This window comes from Mastigoproctus giganteus, chromosome 12 (assembly GCF_048544385.1).
Source record: "Mastigoproctus giganteus isolate SK-2022 chromosome 12, ASM4854438v1, whole genome shotgun sequence".
NCBI classification, from domain to species: Eukaryota; Metazoa; Arthropoda; class Arachnida; order Uropygi; family Thelyphonidae; genus Mastigoproctus; species Mastigoproctus giganteus.
The window spans coordinates 158,946,834-158,966,424 of NC_143586.1; the positions used below are offsets into that span (position 1 = coordinate 158,946,834).

A 19,591-nucleotide genomic window follows, 5' to 3' on the forward strand; every position below is an offset into this window, starting at 1 on the left:
ATAGGTATATAATTTTATAGGAAAGTGTGGTGAAAATTATATCAATTGGGGGAGTTCATTTAGTTATAAACTAGAAATAATGGGGTTAATTTAGACGTAAACTAGAAATAATGGCCTGTTGATCTGACAGACAGAGGCATAATTAAAATCATAGAATTAAACTGAAGACATCCTTATCATTGTGCATCTGAGTGAGAAAAGACAACGTGCATTTAGTGTCTTGTCAAAATGCATATGTTGCAGTGCCTTCCTATATTTATGTTTAGGTTAGTATTATGTGATATAAGGGGAAATGAAAGTGAAAATAAAAATAAAGTAAAATTCAAATGAAATAAAAAATCAAATTAAATCTGAGTCCAATGCTTACTAGTACAGTGGGCATCAACGAAGGCCTTTCTTCACTATTAGTGAGGCAGGCGAATAAGGACCATACCATAGCTATATGTGTAAAGTGGTTCGAACACTATATCTGATGTAGAACTAGCTTACGAAATATATGCTTTAACAATCAATGAGCTTTTGAATACATTATAGTGCTGCTGCCTATATATCAACAAAAAATGAGGTAGCATAAAAACCTTCTGCCCATCTGTGTATATATATCAAGTTTACTGATTAACTTCATACATTCGCTTTTAATATAATTATCCCTGTTACATATATTTAAAATTCTTAGGCATTGAATTTTTATTATGTTTTTAGAGATGTTAACCCACCAATTTGGGATGCTCATAGTATTAAAAAAAAGGCCTCTCGTTTATTGTATAATTTAGTTTTCACATGCTCCAGTTCACTTTTTAGCAGATCATGGTTAAAATTTTTTACAAATAATACTATAACTGTTTGTAGCTTTGACCTTCAAGATTATGGTGAATATATTATTAGCATTAGTAGAGGCATGTGATACCAGAAAGCAAGCTTATATAGCATAACCAAAAAAAAAAAAAAAAAACCCTTCCAATTTCACCCATCCATTCACCCCAAATGTTTTTCTAGTTCTGCCTTGAATTTATTTAAGTTGCTGACCTCTATTACAACAGATGGAAGTTTGTTCCAACTATCAATCACCCGCTGGCTAAAGGCAAATTTCCACACATCTAGTCTACAACTGTCTTTCCTCAATTTGAATTTATGTCTTCTCAGATGATCTGAGCAAGAGGAGGAAGAATCCCATCAGCACTGAGATTGCTCAAACCATTCAAGGCTTATAACACCTCAAATAGATTACCTCGCAGGATCAAACGCCTCCTGGTCTCCAGATGCTGCAATTTGAAGAATTAATTAAGCCTTTCTTGGTAACAGCAACCCTTTGTTCCACTCAGCAATCTTGTTGCCCTTCTCTGTACTCATCCCACAGCTCTATATCCTTCCAAAAATGAGACTTCCAGACCTGTAAGCAGTACTCAAGGTGTGGCCTGGCCATTGCCTTATATAAGGGAATAATCACTTCCTTATCCCTGCTAGCAAAATTCCTGTATATCCTTGACAAGACCTCAATAAGGAACTCTTGCAGCCTGTCTGCACTGCTCAGAAAAATTCATATCTGACTGCACAAATATCTCCAGGACCTTTTCATTCTCTACCATCCTGAGTGTAGTATCACACAGTTGATACGTTACTCTGGGTACTTTATATTTGTCAATGTTAAACTTCAGTTGCCACCTCTCAGGCAATCTGCTCAACTTTTCCAGATCCTGTTGCAGTAGTGTATTATTATTACTATCATTAAAAACCCTGCCAACCTTTGTATTGTCTGCAAACTTAGATATTAACCCTGATATACCTTCATCAATATCATTGATAAATATACAAAGCAACAGTGGGGGACTCCACTAATAATATTAGTCCACGAAGAGCAGTCTCCGTCTTCTTCCACTCAACCATCCTTTTAACCATTGTAGCAACTTGCCGTAAATGCCATACTGCTCCAACTTGTTTTTTTTTTGGTAGTTGTTGGCGCATAGGCTTCTGTGGCCATAATGCACCTCCCAAGGTTTTTGCAGTACTTTGATCTAAGCCCGAGGCGGGAATTGAACCCGCGACCTTTGGGTTGCCAGGCAGGCACTTTACCTACCCGGCTAGCCCGGTCGGCACTCCAACTTGTACAATAGTTTTCCATGTGCAACGGTATCAAAAGCTTTGCTAAAATCCAAGTACTGTATATGATACCAAAATTATTTGATGTATCCTGTTCCTTTGTAATCACATTATAGTACAGGTAGTCCTTGACTTTACGATTTAATTCGTTCCTAGTGCGTGCTCGTAAAGCGAAAACTTGTAAAGCGGGAATTTATTTCCCATAGACATAAGGGGTTACGTTCTTGACAATGAAATTAGTTAGCTACTTAGTTTATGTTTAAACAATGATTGATTTTTCAAAAGAAATGAAAACGTAGCCTGTAAAATCAAGCAAATTATAATAATAGAGAAATTATTTACGACTTACAAATGTTAAAAAATTTTTATTCTTCGTCATCATTGACTGCACACTCATTGATCACTCATTATTGGCTCGGTACTTGTTGGTTTGTTGCCCAAGGAATCGTCGTCTTCAGAAATGTTTCAAGAGGCGTTCGTTTCCAAGACAATCTTCTCTTTTAATTATAAATTTCACGATTGCATGCATAAGTATTTTTTAAAAGCACACACAAATTGCAACTAACACGATTCCTGTGGAGTAACAAGTTTACGAATCTTTAAAAAAAAAAAAAAAAAAATGAAGAGAAGATTCATTTATGTTTTTTATACGAGTGAAGATTTCATGGAAGGGGAAACACATTTCACCATAATAATGTAAAAAACGACGCAATCCCAGCTATCGGTATTTTTGCAAATGCAAAAAGATTGAGTTTACTAGCCATTTATAATTGCTTGCAGTAAGTAAGAGAAAAAGGAATAAACTGGAAAGTGCAAATTCTTTTTATTGTTTTATGGTCGTGACCTCCAGAAATGTGCTTTAGAAAAATATCACAAAGGCATTCAAAATTGGTTCTTATAACGAAACATATGATAATGATGAAAGTGTAGTGCATTTTAACGATTTGAATTGGTAACTAATACAATTTACAAACCACGGTCATGATGTTTTATATTGCCTTAAGGTCATGCTCGTGACCTTAAAAATGATATTTTAGAGAGATAAATAGCTTAGTTATACAGTGAAAATTTTAACTTCCTAGATCTTGAAACAAATTACCAAAAAAAAAAAAAAAAAAAAAAAATGTGTTATTGGGTTCACATTAAGATATTTTAATGATACGATGGTGTCTCTGGAACTGATTAATATCGTAAAGTGGGGTACACTGTACTGTATAGTTACAGATATGGTTGGGAATGCGGTATTTATGAATGCCTTAACATTCATATTTTTTTTTTTTTTTTTTTTTTTTGCAATTAATGTTCATATTTTCGCTTTCGTTGCTACTTGGGGGGAAAAAAAACTTGTAAACCCGGGAACTCGTAAAGCAAGAACTGCCTGTATTCAATCAAATTGGTCAGACAAGACTTCCCATTAACAAACCCATGCTGTTTCTGAACTGCAGTCTTGTCTAGATGATCCTGCATTTGCTTCTTTTGCAACATTTGCACATCTCCAGTCCATGCAGACCTCCCCTGAGTCCAAGGAAGTGTTTATAATTATGGCTAAGGTTCTATTTACTTCCTTTGCTGCTTCCTTTAATATACTTGGATAGATCCCATCCACCCCAGATGCCTTTCTTATGTTCAATTTCAACAATTTCTCTTTCCCTTTGCTCTCAGTTATTACAAAATCATTTAGCTCCATGCCTGAGTTTGATAATCTTGTGGCCTCCACTACCGTACAGACTTCCTCATGTGTGAATGTAGATGCAAAATACTCATTCGGTTTGTCAGCTACCTCAGCAGATTCATCAACAATTCAGCCGTCAATGTCAAATGGACCAATCTGATTCATCCCTTTCCTTCCACAGTTTATATAAGTAAAGAACTCTGCTGTTTTTCTTTGCATCCTTTGCCAAATATTTCTTGTAATCTACCTTTGCTTGCCTAATGTTCTTTGTGACTTGATTACAAACTATCTTATATCTACCACAGACATCTGTGTCTCCTGATAATTTATATGCTTCCCATGCATTTTTCTTTTCAGCCTCATTAGTTCATCTGACATCCATTTTGGACTAAACCTTGGACAGTATTTCTTAGTTGGTACGAAAAGCCTAGTAGCTTCAAAGATTATTTCCTCAAATGCTTCCATTAGAAAGGTTTACTTAGAAGAATTTGCTGTTGGTCCCACTATATAGAATTTAAAAAAAAACTCTGAGACCACTGTAGTCACTTTTATGAAAGCAAAAACCCTTCCCTTTACCCCCGATGGTAGTTACATCTTTAAATAAATCCCATATCAATACACTCTGATCACTGCCACTTTATCTGTAGATTCTTAATGTAAGAAGAATCACTGCTGATAAGCAGATCAAGAGTATTACTCTCTCTCTGGCTGCCTCTCGAACAAGCTGCTGTAGAAAACAATCATCCAATAAATCGACAAAAGTCTTGCTAGTGTGTGAGTGACCAACCCACAAGTTCCAGTCAATAACTGGAAAGTTAAAATCCCCCATTATAAGACATACTAATTTACTTCAATGATTGACATTCCAATTCTGCATTTCTTATCTCTGTGTGACTCCACGTCTCCGATATCCCAACAACATCAGCCTTTGATATCTTCACCAATTCATCAAATTTATTCCCTATACTCCTAGTATTGGTGTACATGCAAGTATACATGCACCTGCTCTTACACTTAGTTACCCTAAAACAGTCCATGCATTTACTTGTTCTATTATAACTCCCAGTAGTCCTTGAAATCCCCAGTACTTCGCTTTTCAGGCTGCTGCTCATTCCAATAGAAGCAGTGACGAATCACATCTCTGCCTGTGACTACTGTTAATCTATTAGTCTGTGACTCCTGCCAAGCTAGCAGTTTTCCGACCCACTTAGCACTGCCTTGATAGCATCAGCAAATATTCTTGCACCCTTTTTATTTAAGAGTACTCCATCGCTGCAGAAACAATCACTCCTGTTAACTAGCACAGACCATGCTATGAAAAATTCTACCCAATGAGCCTTGCACAATCTCTCCAGGGATGAATTGATTGACAAGGCTCTCGTCATATACTCCATCCTATTGTGTCTGGGTAGGACTGCAGACACTTTCAAATTTAACCCTAACTCACAACTTTTTTCAGAATTGACCGGTACTTGTTAAGTAAATCAGAAAATCACCTAATCTTAATGTCATTAGTGCCAATGTGTACAACAACATCACCCTTTTGGCCTTAAAAGGTGATATCTGTTCTACAATGTCAACTTTTGCCACTGGCAGACATACCCTGGTCCTTTTCCACCTATCCCTTTTGCACAACATATTTCTGGTCTCCCCGACAATAACTAGCTCTTGTGGGACCAGCACATTCTGCCGTGAAGGTTGCTGCTGTGTAGCCTGGTGCACAAGAGTGAGTTCTGGCATTGATTTGGGCAGCTGCGAGTTTGATGGGCCCTGAATTCATTTCCTTTGAGGGCATCTACTCTACTCTACTCTTCAAACTCTCATAGACCAGTGAGAACAGTGAGTTGAGTTGGTGCCTAATTTCTTGACAATCTCTGCGCCTAGCACACACAAATAAAACCTCCTTGGCTAGATCATGTCCCCTTCCAAAAAGTTCCACAAACATTTCACAAGTTGTGCACATTTTTTTTAGGCTGTGATGCATTGGAGAATTGTCTCCTTCGGTTCTCCTCCGAGCCACAGCACTCCTGTTACTTTGTGCACGTTTCCTTGCTGCTCTAGTCTGGGACATGATTTTTGTTTAAATACGATGTAATTAATTAACAATAAAAATTAATAAGGTTAATAAATTTAACTGATTGATTTTTTATACTATACTATAAAATACTGTAGCTATCAAGTTTGAGATATACGATATCAAGTTATACCGTACAGTAACGATCACAATGTTAAATTAGTTATATCCTTAGCTAAATACAAAAGGTATATTCCTAAAAGGTGATTAAAACCTTCAAAATACTTATTTATTACAATTAAAATCCTACTATTCTTCTGTGCTACTGGTTACGTTACGAATTCCCGCCAAAACTCCGATATGATAGTGGTATGAGTAAAGAGTTCTAACTTACAAAATCACTAGCTAAATTTAAAAAATAAGCTAATGAACGCTACCGGGCCTATTTAATCTATTTGTAAATCACAAATTAATATGTTAACTAATCAAAAATACAATAAAAATTCAAAGAAAACTTATCCATTTGCAGCAGCTCCAGAAGTCCACGTCTTCTCACCTATCAAGGGAGGTCTCCGTGATCTTTATGTAACTGTTTTAGTTGTATTTTTAATTTTTGGTAATTGAACATTTTTATTGCCAAACTGCTGCAAAAATTAAGTCGGTCAAAATAAATTTTTCATTTTAACTTTCCTTTATATCATATAATACTCATAATATTTTGCATCGACATTCACACATGAGGAGTGTGAATATATTTTGAAATATATAAAATATGTGAATATAATTTTCAAAATATATTCACATATTTTAACTTTAATAATTTCTCCTCCACTTTGCTCTCAGTTATTACAAAATCCCATCCATAAATATTATGAATGTATTATGTGATATAAAGGAAAACGAAAAACATATTTTGACAGATGGACTCGTGGCAGAAAGAAAAATGCATGGGATACATAAATTATCAGGTGTCACAGAAGACTATGGTAGATATAAGATAGTCTATAATCAAGGCACAAAGGAGGTAAGGCAAGTGAAGGCAGATTATGAGAAATCTTCAGAAATGGATGCAAAAAGGAACAGCAAAGACTTCTTTATTTATGTAAACTCTAGAAGGAAGGGGATGAATCAGATTGGACAATGATATTGATGGCTAGACTGTTGATGATCCTGCTCAGGGAGCTGACAAACTGAATAAGTATTTTGCATTTACACTCATATGAGGAATTCTGTAGGCAAGTGGAGGCCAGGAGTTTATCAAACTTGAACAGAGAGCTAAATGATTTTGTAATAACTGAGAGCAAAGTGGAGAAGAAATTACTGAAGTTAAACATAAGAAAAGCTGGGGTAGATGGTATCTATCCAGTTATATTAAAGAAGGCTAAAAATTAAGCATCTCTGGATGCTTAACACAATAGGGATCAAAGGATTACATACCTAATTACAGACCTGTTAGTTTAACTTCTGTTCCGGGGAAAATATTGGAGTCACTGGTTAAAGAAGAATTGCAGGATCATCTAGACAAGATTGCAGTAATAATTCAGACACAGCATGGGTTTGTTAGAGGGAAGTCCTGTCTATATTTGGATTTCAAGAAAGCTTTTGATACTGTTGCACATGGAAGCATGCTGTACAAATTGGAGCAGTATGGCACTAAGGAAGTTGCTACAATGGATGAATGGGAGGTTCAGTGGGAGACGACAGAGAGGGGGTAATCAATGGACACTGCACAATGGATACTAAGTAATGGTATTACTGGAGTCCCCCAGGGTTCGGTTTTGGGCCCACTTTTGTTTTGTATATTTATTAATGATATTGATGAAGGTATATCAGGCTTAATGTCCAAGTTTGCAGATGATACAAAGGTTGGCAGGGTTGTTAATGACAATGTGCTACTGCAACAGGTTCTAGAAAATACCAACATACCAACTATGTGGTAGAAAATGAAAAAGACCTGGGGTAATTGTGCAGTCAGATATGAAATCTTCTGAGCAGTGCAGACAGGCTGCAAGTGCAACGATATACAGGAATTTTGCTAGTAGGGAAAAGGAGGTGATTATCCCTTTGTATAAGGCAGGCGGCCTCTGGAGGCCTCATTTTAGAAAAAATGTAGAGTTGCTAGAATGAGTACAGAGAAGGGCAACAAAATTGGTGAGGGGAACAAACGGATCCTCTTACTAAGAAAGGCTTAATTTCTGCAAATTACAGCGTCTAGAGACTAGGCACCTGCGAGGTGATCTGATTGAGGTGTATAAGGCCGTGAATGGTTTGAGCAGGCTCAATGCTGATGGGATTCTTCCTCTTTCTCAGATTACAAACCTGAGGGGGCATAAATTCGAATCGAGGAAGGGCAGTTGTAGAATAGATGTTCAAAATTTGCCTTTAGTCAGTGGGCAGTTTGATTGCTGGAACAAACTTCCATTTTTGTTGAAGTTGATAGCAAATAAATTCAAGGAAGAACTGGACAAACTTTTGGAGCGAATAGATGGGTGAAATAGGAAGGTGTTTTTTTTTTTTTTTTTTGGCTGATGCTGTATAAGCTTGCACATATACCTTGGCTAATGGTAATGCTATTGATATTTATGTATCAATAAAATATCAATTACAGTACACTTTCAGAATAACGGCATGTTTGGGGATTCATGGTGCCATTATTTCGATTTTTCAGTTTCCTAGAAAGTTTTATTTTTGATATGTTTAATGCAGAAATAATGAGACAAAATAAGAAATAGAGATCAAGAATGTAATTATTAACTGCACATAAAAAACTTAAACATGGTGATCCAATGTTATATTCTGCCATTAATACAGTCCTGCTGAAGCCCCGTTCTATTTTCTTTATTATATCAAGTTTAGTTTGTGCATGTTGCACAGTGGTATCATCAGCGTCCTCCCCACAGTAGGTAGAAAAGGCCCGAGTTTGAATTCCATCGATGACACGAGGAACTTTTATGGGCTTTTTCACTCTGTGGCTGAGTTAGTCTTAGGCGTAGATAGCAAGGTTCCCCCTCTACCCAGAGACTGGGGGTTTTTGTCCAGCAAAACAAGCAAATTGACTAGAGAACACAAGCAATTTACAGACATTGTAATACACATGGTATATGAATTAACTTTCCGGGTGGCGCTAATGTAATAGTTTGGATTATATCAAGTTTGCCACTAAGCTTTAATGTTGTTTTTCTTTTCTTCTCTGTATGAAGTTTAACTTTAGGAGCCATAGTGAGGGGTTTTTAATTTAAAATAAATGTAAAACAGGGGTATAATCCGTGATATCAGTACAGAATTCACTTTGAATATGGTGAATATAAAAAAAAATACAATAATCACGTGACTTGCCGTTTTCTTTTTTCAGAACTGCAAGACATCTGCGCTGTATAAATATCCAATCTCGATGTGCCGTTAGCTTGAATGTTCTGTTATCTAGTGTGCCATTATTTCGATAGTCTACTCTACAAGCAAATTTTGGCACTAAATTGCTATTTGGTGTTGTTTAATGAATCCTATTATCAGACCTAAGTGGGGTCAGTAATAAAAAGACAATGCTACAGGGCATATATTTTATCTTATTTTATCGTTTTCTTTTTTTGGAACTGCAATACATCTGCACTGTATGTAAACATCCAATCTCTATGTGCAGTTAGCTTGAATGTTCTGTTATTTTGATAGCCTTTGGATGATGATGTACAAGAAATTTTGGCCTAAATTGCTATTTGGTGTTGTTTCATGAATCCTATAATTAGACCTAAATGGGGTCAGTAATCAGAAGACAATGCCACAGGGCATATATTTTATCTTTTTTCTTTCTTTTTTTTCTATATATTTTCATATATTTCATCTTAATGGATATGAACCACATATCATAATTTCCTAACCATACCACCAGAAGCTATAATGGAAAAAAAAAAAAAAATAAAAAAAAAAAAATAGAAATGGTGTATGTTTTTATTCATACTTATATCAATTATGAGCACAATAAGAACACAAAATTTTTATCTAGTGACGTTTAAGGATTCTTTTTAAATCCTAAATTCAGACCCTCAGTAATACACAGGGGGAGGGATTAAAAAAAGGTTTATATTCAACTAGAAGTAGTTGTGATAGAGGGTTGAAACAAACACCACATATTACATTTTTACAACATAGTCAACCAAACAAAAGGACATATTTTTGTAACCTTTCGATACACTTCTGCATGTCAGTTTTGTTGAAGTCTTCTGACTGTCCTTCAGATCAAGACTTGGCAGCAGAAATCACCTCATCATTAGCAGCAAAGTGTTTTCCATGAAGAAAGGACCTCACAGCATGAAAGAGGAAAAATCTGAGGGTGCAAGGTAGGGGGAATAAGCAGGATATAGCAATATTTTAAACCCACATTTGTGGGTTTAAAATATTGGGAACACCTTTTGATAGCTTTCTCTGCCTTTTTTCTTTTATAGCAGTACATACCTTTATGTACTTATGTTTATCTTATGTTTAGCTTTTCTTATGTTTATCTTCAACAATTTTTCCTCTACTTTGCTCTGTTATTACAAAATCATCTAGCTCACTGCTAGAGTTTAATTCACCTCTGGCATTCCCCTCCCTGAATAACTCCTCGTGTGTGAATGTAGATGCAAAATACTCATTTAGTTTGTTAGCTATCTGAGCAGGATCATCAACAGTTGAACCTTCGATATCAAGTGTACCAATTTGATTCATCTCCTTCCTTCTAGAGTTTACATAAGTAAAGAACTCTTTTGCTGTTTTTCTTTGCATCCTTTGCCAAAGATTTCTCGCAATCTGCCTTTGCCTGCCTAACCTCCTTTGTGACTTGGTTACTGATCAGCTTATATCTATCATAGGCTTCCATGTGACCTGTTAATTTATATGTATCCCATGCATTTTTCTTCTCTGCCACGTCTCATTAGTTGATCTGACATCCATTTAGGCTTAAACCTTGAACCATATTTCTTAGTTGGTATGAAAAGCCTAGTAGCTTCCAAGATTATTTCGAATGCTTCCCATTTTGAATTTGCTGTTGGCAACATCATCAGTTGTACATGTCCTGGGATTTTTTCATCATGACCTGAGGTTCTTTCACATTTGAACTGTTTAAACCAACGTGCAACAGCATTGTAACCTGGGCAGTTTTCTCCATAAACTGCAACCATTTCTTCATGGATTGTTTTCCCTTGAAGAAAGAGGAACTCGATCACTGATCTGTAATTCACTTTATCCATTGTGGCATTGCACTTCATTCAATGCTTAAAAAAAACTGTCAGATTGAAACCAAATAGAGATTTCAATATATGAAACAAAAAAATTTAAAATTTTCTATTTCAACTACTTCTGGGTGAATACAAATCTTTTTTGACCCACTTCCTCGTATAGACCTCACTCACAGGGCACATTTTCTTTGCCAACCTCCTCAAAGTAAAGGTCCTTGTAGCAAACTTCAAAAACAAAACGTTTTAATCTCTAAATGAATCCCTCAAAATCTAGTCATCTCTGCTTAGAAAGAACATCTTTCTGAATATCACCTCACTTAATTCCCAAACAATTCCTACAGTATCGGACCATAAGGATCTGGGAATTTATTATGACTACAAATTGAATTTCTCTACTCATTTAAATAACCTGTCGAAACAACTCACAAGAACCATTTGGCTGGCAAAACAAAACCTACAACATATCCATTCTGACCATATTATAATCCAATTCTTCTCCAAAATGATAAAGCCAAAAATTCTTTATGCTTGTCTTGTCTGGGCTGGTGTGGCCACTGCAAATTTCAAAAAAATTTCTTCTCTTGAATACTGGTTTCATAAATGGACTTTTTTTAAGTCCATTTACACCTGTTTCTTCTTGGTCTTTCATTATCTACTCTGATTTTTCACAACAACCTATCATGATTTGCAAAATTGTATAACTCTGCCATTGACTGCCAGAAATTTGGGAAGTCATAGCTTGGAGAATTCCTTGGAAAGCTGCAAGATCCAAACCCACACTTGCCTTTCTACTAACCTAACTTCGGTTAGTAGAAAGGCAAGTGTGGCCTTTCTTTCAACTTTTCTGTGTTGAAAGCACTTTCCTTTCAACACTCTTTTCTTTATTAATGCATTGAATATAGATCTTGTCTTAATAGCTCAAAACGAAACTCTTCTGTCACAAGCAGCTAAACTTATTCTAAGCAATCTCAACCATACAAAAAATAACAATCATGTTGCATCTTTCCTTCCTTTTTAACCCGTACTTTATAGTTTAGCAGTTTGTGTGGTCAGAGATAAAAACTATCCGGTTTTATGTATTCATGAATCACATTTTCTGCACTAGCAATGTTAAAATCTTGAGAATTATGTGTTAATTATGAGTTAATTAATTATGTATTAGAATTATGTGTATTGCATTAGTAATTTCATATCAATTGTATGTCATTAATTTATTAATTAGTTTTTCCTATTTGTTGTATTATATTCTAAATGTATGTTCTTTATACTGTATGCCTCTGTTTTATTAGCTGTCCCGGGGCAAGCTTTTCATTGTCAGTGTAATTCTGATCAGCTAATAAACAGAATTAATTAATTAAGTTTTGGGTGGACAGAATGATTTAAGCTGAAAAGAAAAAAAAAAGTTAGAAAAATGACCTGAAACTATGTTGCCAACAGGTTTTTGTGCACTTTAATTTTATCAATATAATTTTAAAATATAGTATGCTGTAATACCCAACTAGCTAAGCTTTAATAGTGTTTATATATAAAATCTTACCTGCTGAAGACATTCCATTCATTACTGGAGGTCCCATTTCAGGTCCCATTGGACCCATTGGTCCCTCTGGGCCAGGTCCCATTGGAAACTTAAAAGTAATTAATATAACAAAAGTTATATTTTGGAGTAAACAATTGAAACAATAAATAAAATGTACAATGTAAAAATGAGAGATTTTAAAAAAGCATCAACTATCTTAATGCATACAGCATTTTGTAAATATATATAGGTTATAACGTGAAAATCAAATCTTGGCAATTCAGAGACAGAGGTAGCCTTTGCCATTGAGAATAATTAAAAATTAACCCATATGGTAAACAAAAAAAAACAAAAAAAAAAAAAAAAGAGATGGGAGAAAAGACATACCAAATATAAAAACAATAATAAAAATTCAAAAAAAAAAAAAAAAAAAAAAAAAAAGTAGGTTAGTTTTGCACCATCCAAATCATGCTATAACTTGACAATTTGTGCAAAAAACAGTCCATCAGTCCAGCACAAAAACTACATTTTGAAGTAGAAAATCAAAATAGGAAATAAAATATAATTGAAAAGATGATAAATTTTAAATGGCTTGAACATCAATATTCTTTTAAATTTCGGAAAGTATTTTATTCTGACTACGATGCCATGTGTGGAAGCATTGAAAAGTAATTTGGCAGAAGGAAACCTCTTTGCACTGTTCTCATGTATTACACATTATCTTTTTGGCTATATAAATATAAACAAGCCTTAAGTATCTATTCTCAGAAATAAATTCACATTACAATGAAATCGGAAAAAACATACAGCAACTCTCGATTTACCAAGATCGTATTAACTGGGACATTTCAAGGCTCCAAAGTAGAAAAATATATATCCACCGGAAATCATAAAATTCAAGTAACAAATAGAAGAGGAATAAATAGATGTTTGCAAGTTGTAAATAAGTGACAAGAAGTGGCGTAATAAGTCGTGATTGGGAGATGAACATACCCATTATTCTACAATCCTTGCTGTCTTCACACTGGCCCTCTAAAAAACAACAGAAAGAGAACAAATGTTTGGCTTGTTTTAGTGCATTGTGTTCCGTTGCACAGAAAAAAAACAAATTTTGTTTCGTTATTTATGTCAGGAGTGCTGAAGTTTTTTTTATAGTCAATAATTTTTTGTTTAGAAATTGAGTTGTTGTTGTTATTTGGTTTTTAGGAGCATTAGCAACTAAGGCCATATTGCTCCGCGATATGCGGTGGTCATTCCCTGACCTTTCCGCATCCTCCGTATTTGGTGGTGACAGGCTCTAACCCCGGTCTAATCAAGAAGCATGTGCTACGCAGCTCCTTCCCACCTGGCTACGGAGGCGCCCTAGAAATTGAGAAAATGATGTGTGAACACAAAAGGGTTGTGCTTGCAATTAAATAAAAACTTGAACTTTCAAAATGAAAGAACACTAATTTATCGAAGTTAATGACAACTTTGAAGGCTAATGTGAGAAATCACTTGTTGGTGTAATGAAATTAACTTTGATTAGAAATTAATTTCATTAGACAGTATGTATAGACTAAGTTTATCAATATGGTTCCTATGAAGTGCTCCTACAAAGCACTTGATATTAGTTTTGTTAATTGCAGACAGAATTAAGATGTTAGAAGTTATAGCTAAGGGTACACATTCTGAGACCAACATCACTAAAATCACACTGCAAAATTCTGAAAGATTGAAAAAAGATTGGCAGCCTAGAGAAATTTGCTGTATTGTGTAGTATCAGAGCATCAAAGGCAATTTTTTTTTTTTTTCAGTTCATGTAGATCGAACTCTTTTAAAATCAAAAGCTGAATTGTTTGTGTACTGGATGAATATTGAAGATTTCAATTCTTCCACTGGATAGTTCCAGAAATTTAAGCTCATCATGGATTGATCTCTTTTGAAAGGTGAGTCAGATCTTTTTTGAAAGATTCATCTTTCAAAAAAGTGTGTGGTGAAAGTGAAGGCATTGACACTGACTTTTGTTATCTGCTTTTTTTTTAGGAGCATTAGCAACTAAGGCCATATTGCTCCGGAATATGCGGTGGTCATTCCCTGACCTTTCCGCATCCTCCGTATTTGGTGGTGACGGGCTCGAACCCCGGTCTAATCAAGAAGCGTGTGCTATGCACTGCTGCTCCTTCCCACCTGGCTACGGAGGCGCATTGACACTGAGGCTACAAAGGAATGGAAGGAGAATTGTTTAAAAAATGTTATCTGTTGACATACAACCAGAATGACATCTTTAGCGCTAATGAAACTAGGCTTTATTTTGATATCCCACACAAATTTCATTTATGTTTTGCTTTTTACACTCAATATACACAGCTGGAACTCCCAACAGTTCTCATGTTTTCTTTTATTTCTTCATTGAAAAAAAATTCCAGAAATTATTTAGTTTAAAATTAGTTTAAAACAGTGCATTTTAAAATCACAGTCTTTTAAAATGCACTGTTTGCGGAGCAGTCGGGTATGGGACAAGATACTGCCAAGGGGGATGTCTTTGTGTGTGCACGATGTAAGGAGTGCAAGGAAATCAGGCGACAACTCAGCGTTGTTATGGGCCTTTACGAGAGCTTGAAGGACAGGGTGGATGCCCTCGAAGGAAATAAATTGAGGGCCCATCAAGCTCTCAGATGCCCACATGAACGCCAGAGCTTGCACTTGGTCATCAGGCAACACAGAGGCAGCCCCCTAGGCAGAATGCGCTGATCCCACAGGAACTAGTAGTTGTTGGTGATTCTATTGTCAGGGAAACGGGGAACATGCTTTGGAATAGGACCAGGGTATGTCTGCCAGGGGCAAAGGTTGATGACGTTGTAGAGCGGATATCATCTTTTAAGGGCACAAAAGGTGATATAGTTGTACACGTTGGCACTAATGATATTAAGAGTAGGAGACCGGCGGAATTACTTAGCAAGTACAGGTCACTGTTGAAAAAAAGCCGGGAATTAGGGTTGAATTTGAAAGTGTCTGCAATTCTGCCCAGACACGATAGGAAGGAGTATATGATGAGAGCCTTGTCGATCAATTCGGCCCTGGAGGGATTGTGCAAGGCTCAAGGGGTAGAATTTTTTTCAGCCTAGACTGTACTTGTTAACAGGAGAGATTGCTTCTACAGGGATGGGATACACTTAAATAGAAAGGGTGCAAGAATTTTTGCTGATGCTGTCGAGGCAGTGTTAGGTGGGTCGGAAAACTGCTAGTTGGGGGGATACAAGGACTAATAGATTAACAGTAGCCACTGGCAGAGGTGGAAGTGATTCTTGCACTGCTTCTATTGAAATGAGCAGAAGCCTGAAAAACAAGATGCAGGATATTTCAGAGACTGCTGGAAGTCATTGCGGTACAAGTAAACACATGTTAGGGTAGCTAAGAATAGAAACAGGTGCATGTATACCTGCGTGTACACCAATGCTAGGAGTTTGGTAAATAAATTTGATGAATTTGAGGTATTGCTCAAAACATCAAAGGCAGATATTGTTGGGATATCAGAGACGTGGTGTCACACAGATATAAGGAATGCAGAACTGGAATTTGGGAGTACAATGTGTACAGAAAGGATAGACAGGATAGGAAGGGAGGAGGTGTCATGCTGTTAATTAAGAAAAACACAAAATCAAAAGAAGTGCATCCAGCTGATATAGATGAACAGTGCACTGTTGAGTCAGTTTGGTGTGATATAAGCACTGCGAAACATAAGCACTGGTTAAATAAATTTAAGGAGGAACTGGACAGGCATTTGGAGGGAATGGTGTGATTTTTTTTTTTTTTTTTTTTAGCTGATGCTGCATAAGCTCATACACTTGCTTTCTTGCATCGCATGCCACTACTACTACTTACACAAAGGAGCTGGATGAAAAAAAAAAATTTGACATCATATACTTATATTTCAGAAAAGCTTTTGATACTGTTGCCCATAAAAGACTGCTGTACAAATTGGAGTAGTGTGACATGAAGGGTAAGTTTTGCTGATGCTGTCGAGCTACTATGGATAATGCAAGCATGTCTGACTCTGCCACAGATCTCCTGCTGAGACATTCAGTCGCAAACTGATCATGTCCTAGAGCAGCATGAGAAGCCCGTGTCAGAATTGTATTAAATGGGTGAGAAGTTTACCTTACTTGAGAAAGCTATGCATGGAGAAAACAACCCTAAGAGAGTCAGGCACCTCCGTAGCCAGGTGGGCAGGAGCAGCAGTGCATAGCACACGCTTCTTGATTAGACTGGGGTTCGAGCCCGTGACCACCAAATACGGAGGATGCGGAAAGGTCAGGGAATGAGCACCACATATCCCCGGAGCAATATGGCCTTAGTTGCTAATGCTCCTAAAAAACCAATTAACAACAACAACCTAAGAGAGTCACCACAGTGGCTGGAAGACCTACAACATTCTACACAACTTTGTGTCCTTCCTGCTGGAATCCATCAGTAATGCCACTCAGGATACTGACAATCCAGGATACCCTATGCAAATTGATCAACACTCAAAACAAATGGATTCTGAATCCCACATCATGTAGCCCCCCCCAACAGAGCCCTTACCTGCAATCCTTTCGCCTTCATCTCCTGCCGCGGAAGTCGCAAAAGCACGGGGGAAGAAATCAGCACCTATCAGAAGTTATGTGCCTTAGTAAAGACACCTTTTTCGCCCAAGCAGATCAAAAACCTTATGCAGTTATTAGCTCTAACCAAAACACACGAGGTATTAAAATCATGTAACGTAGAGGAAGGAGGTCTAGACCATCCAGCACTTTTATAAGTTGACTATGCCTGGAAACAATGTTGGAACAAATTGAAACCTTTCTGAAGCAGCTCAACATACTCAGTATCCCCATCAGGGTCCCCACCAGGCATCTAACCTATGTTTCTTTCCGGCTCAAGATCAAAGATTCCAATATAGAAAGGTACCTAAACACAGATATCTGGCTTGCAGGTCTCCTGGCAATGGCATCTTTCAGCGACCATTATGCGCAACCAGCAGTACATGCGATCTGGAGACCAGAAGTGGGCAGGGTGCCTCTCTCTGCGTAGCTAGGCAGCAAAACTAGACCGCCCCTTTCAACCTGATGAAAGAAGAGCAGCCACTGGGGCAACTAAATCCTGCAATCATCTTGTCAGGTCTGATAGCTAAATACAAGTGCACATTACTTGTAGGGTGGGTCCTAGTGGCACACCCCGCCCAAGAGGAATTCACTTCCAATCAGCCACCATCCTCAGGGAAAGGAACCCTAGAAACCTAATCCAGATCACGCCTACCAACGATAAACATGTGAAATGCTTCGTGAAGAACACCCGGAGCCCGAAGAACAAGATCAGTGACCTGACTGCCATGCTTCTAAGTGCGGCTTACTAATTTTGTTATCCCTATTGAAACCTGGCTTCGTGACGACATACTGCCTTTAACTACTAACATCAGATATCAGTCTATTCTGGCAAACAGGAAAGATAGAAACGGAGGTGGAGCTTTAATCTGCCAAAGACAATAAGCTCCCTCTTATCAAATCTTGTGCATACCCTGGTAACGATTCTGAGGCTGTTCTGGGCTCCTATCTAGTCGGTGGACTCCAGTTGTTAGTATGTGAGTTTATCCATTGCATCTGTGTTCCCCCCCCCCTCTCATGGAGAAGCCACATTACAGAGAATCTTTTTCAGCCCTGGGAGTGAAGAATGCTATAACCAACTGAACCAATCCAACCTGACTGAAAAGATCAAGAAGGCTGTCTATGATCCAAAATACCTAAAAATTGAATTGGCAATGGGCTACCCCTGGCAAACTTTCAGTGAAATTGATATAGAGGAAGCTGCGTTTTGGCTTCAGAGATGGTTGTCTTCCATTGCTAGAGTGGCCATGTCAAGAGTAAGCGTCATCTGCCAACACTCGAAGCCATGGTGGTCCAGCATCCTAATGCACCATTTTAAGGAAAAACAATGACTACATGCTCAATTCAAGAGATTACCCTCAGAAAGATCATACTCAGCATACTCAACAGCAAGAAGCAGGCTATTAACTCATTCATGGAGAAGAGGATAGTGTGTGTCCAGCCATCCTGGTTGGCAAATCACATCTAGTCAGCGGAATCATCAGGCCTGGACAAATGGTGCAAACTAATGTGATGCTTGGCGAAGAGGAGGATCTAATCAAGGCCATCAACGCCCTGTCTGATAAGAAAATGATGGGAAGTGACTATTTCCACCTTTTGCCTTCAAGTAGCCTCCTACTTCAACAGTGATGAGCTGATGAAGTTGTTTAACAGAATTTTACAACATGGAGTCCAAATGCTTGGCTGAATTACAGTCATCCCAGTTCCAAAGGTGCAAAATCCGATCTCAACTGCTGAGCGGAGGAGATTGAAATAGGCCTATTTCAAACTCCTCCCCTTTTCTCAAATGCCTGGAGAAGTGCATGTTTAAAGTGGTTGCCAATCAGATCCTTTCCCAGAGACCTCAGCATACCCATTACGCACTGTCACAAAGATCACCGATAACATGCATACAGGCTCTGAATTTGAAAACCCTTCAAGCCTGGGAGCAAAGCTATGTTCTTCATGCTGTTTTTTTTCTTCAAGCAGCCTTTGACTCAGTGTAAGTTAAGCCTCTTATGTGCCTCCTGGAGAACTACTACAGGTCACATAATGTCTCGAAGTTGAATCTACTAACCAAGAGGTTCCTTACCTTCCAGCAAGAGAATAACTGCATCACAAAGCAGGTGGAAATCAGTATACCCAAAGGTGGATAGTTGTCAGCACTGCTTTTTTCAGTGTTATTTATTCCGCTAATTAATGAGATACCTGGATTTATGGCCTACGCCGATGATATTGTATGTTACCTCTCAAGCCCTGCTAACACCTCACCAGACTAGGCAGAGGAATTATCGAAGTCTGTTACCCTGAACAAATATCTGTCTTCTTTCTGTGAATAAGTCGCCTATTTTGGGCTTAAACTAAAGCCTGAAAAATCCAAATACATCATCTTCTCTAGAGCACAAGCAGACCTCAATCCAGCAGCCCGCCATTGCTGGGCACGTTCTCGTCGCAACTCATTCTGTAAAATTCTTGGGGGTG

At 37.4% G+C, this 19,591-nt stretch overlaps 1 protein-coding gene across 6 annotated transcripts in view; it reads right to left on the bottom strand.

Moving 5' to 3' along the window:
* The window catches only part of LOC150077541 (single-stranded DNA-binding protein 3-like), a 729,210-nt gene that overhangs the window by 58,720 nt on the left and 650,899 nt on the right, over positions 1-19,591 (bottom strand). For all 6 annotated transcript variants that reach the window (XM_090386678.1, XM_090386675.1, XM_090386677.1 and 3 more), the window contains one exon: positions 12,528-12,615. In XM_090386678.1, coding sequence (XP_090242804.1) covers positions 12,528-12,615 — 88 coding nt within the window. The remainder of the gene's footprint in view (positions 1-12,527; positions 12,616-19,591) is intronic.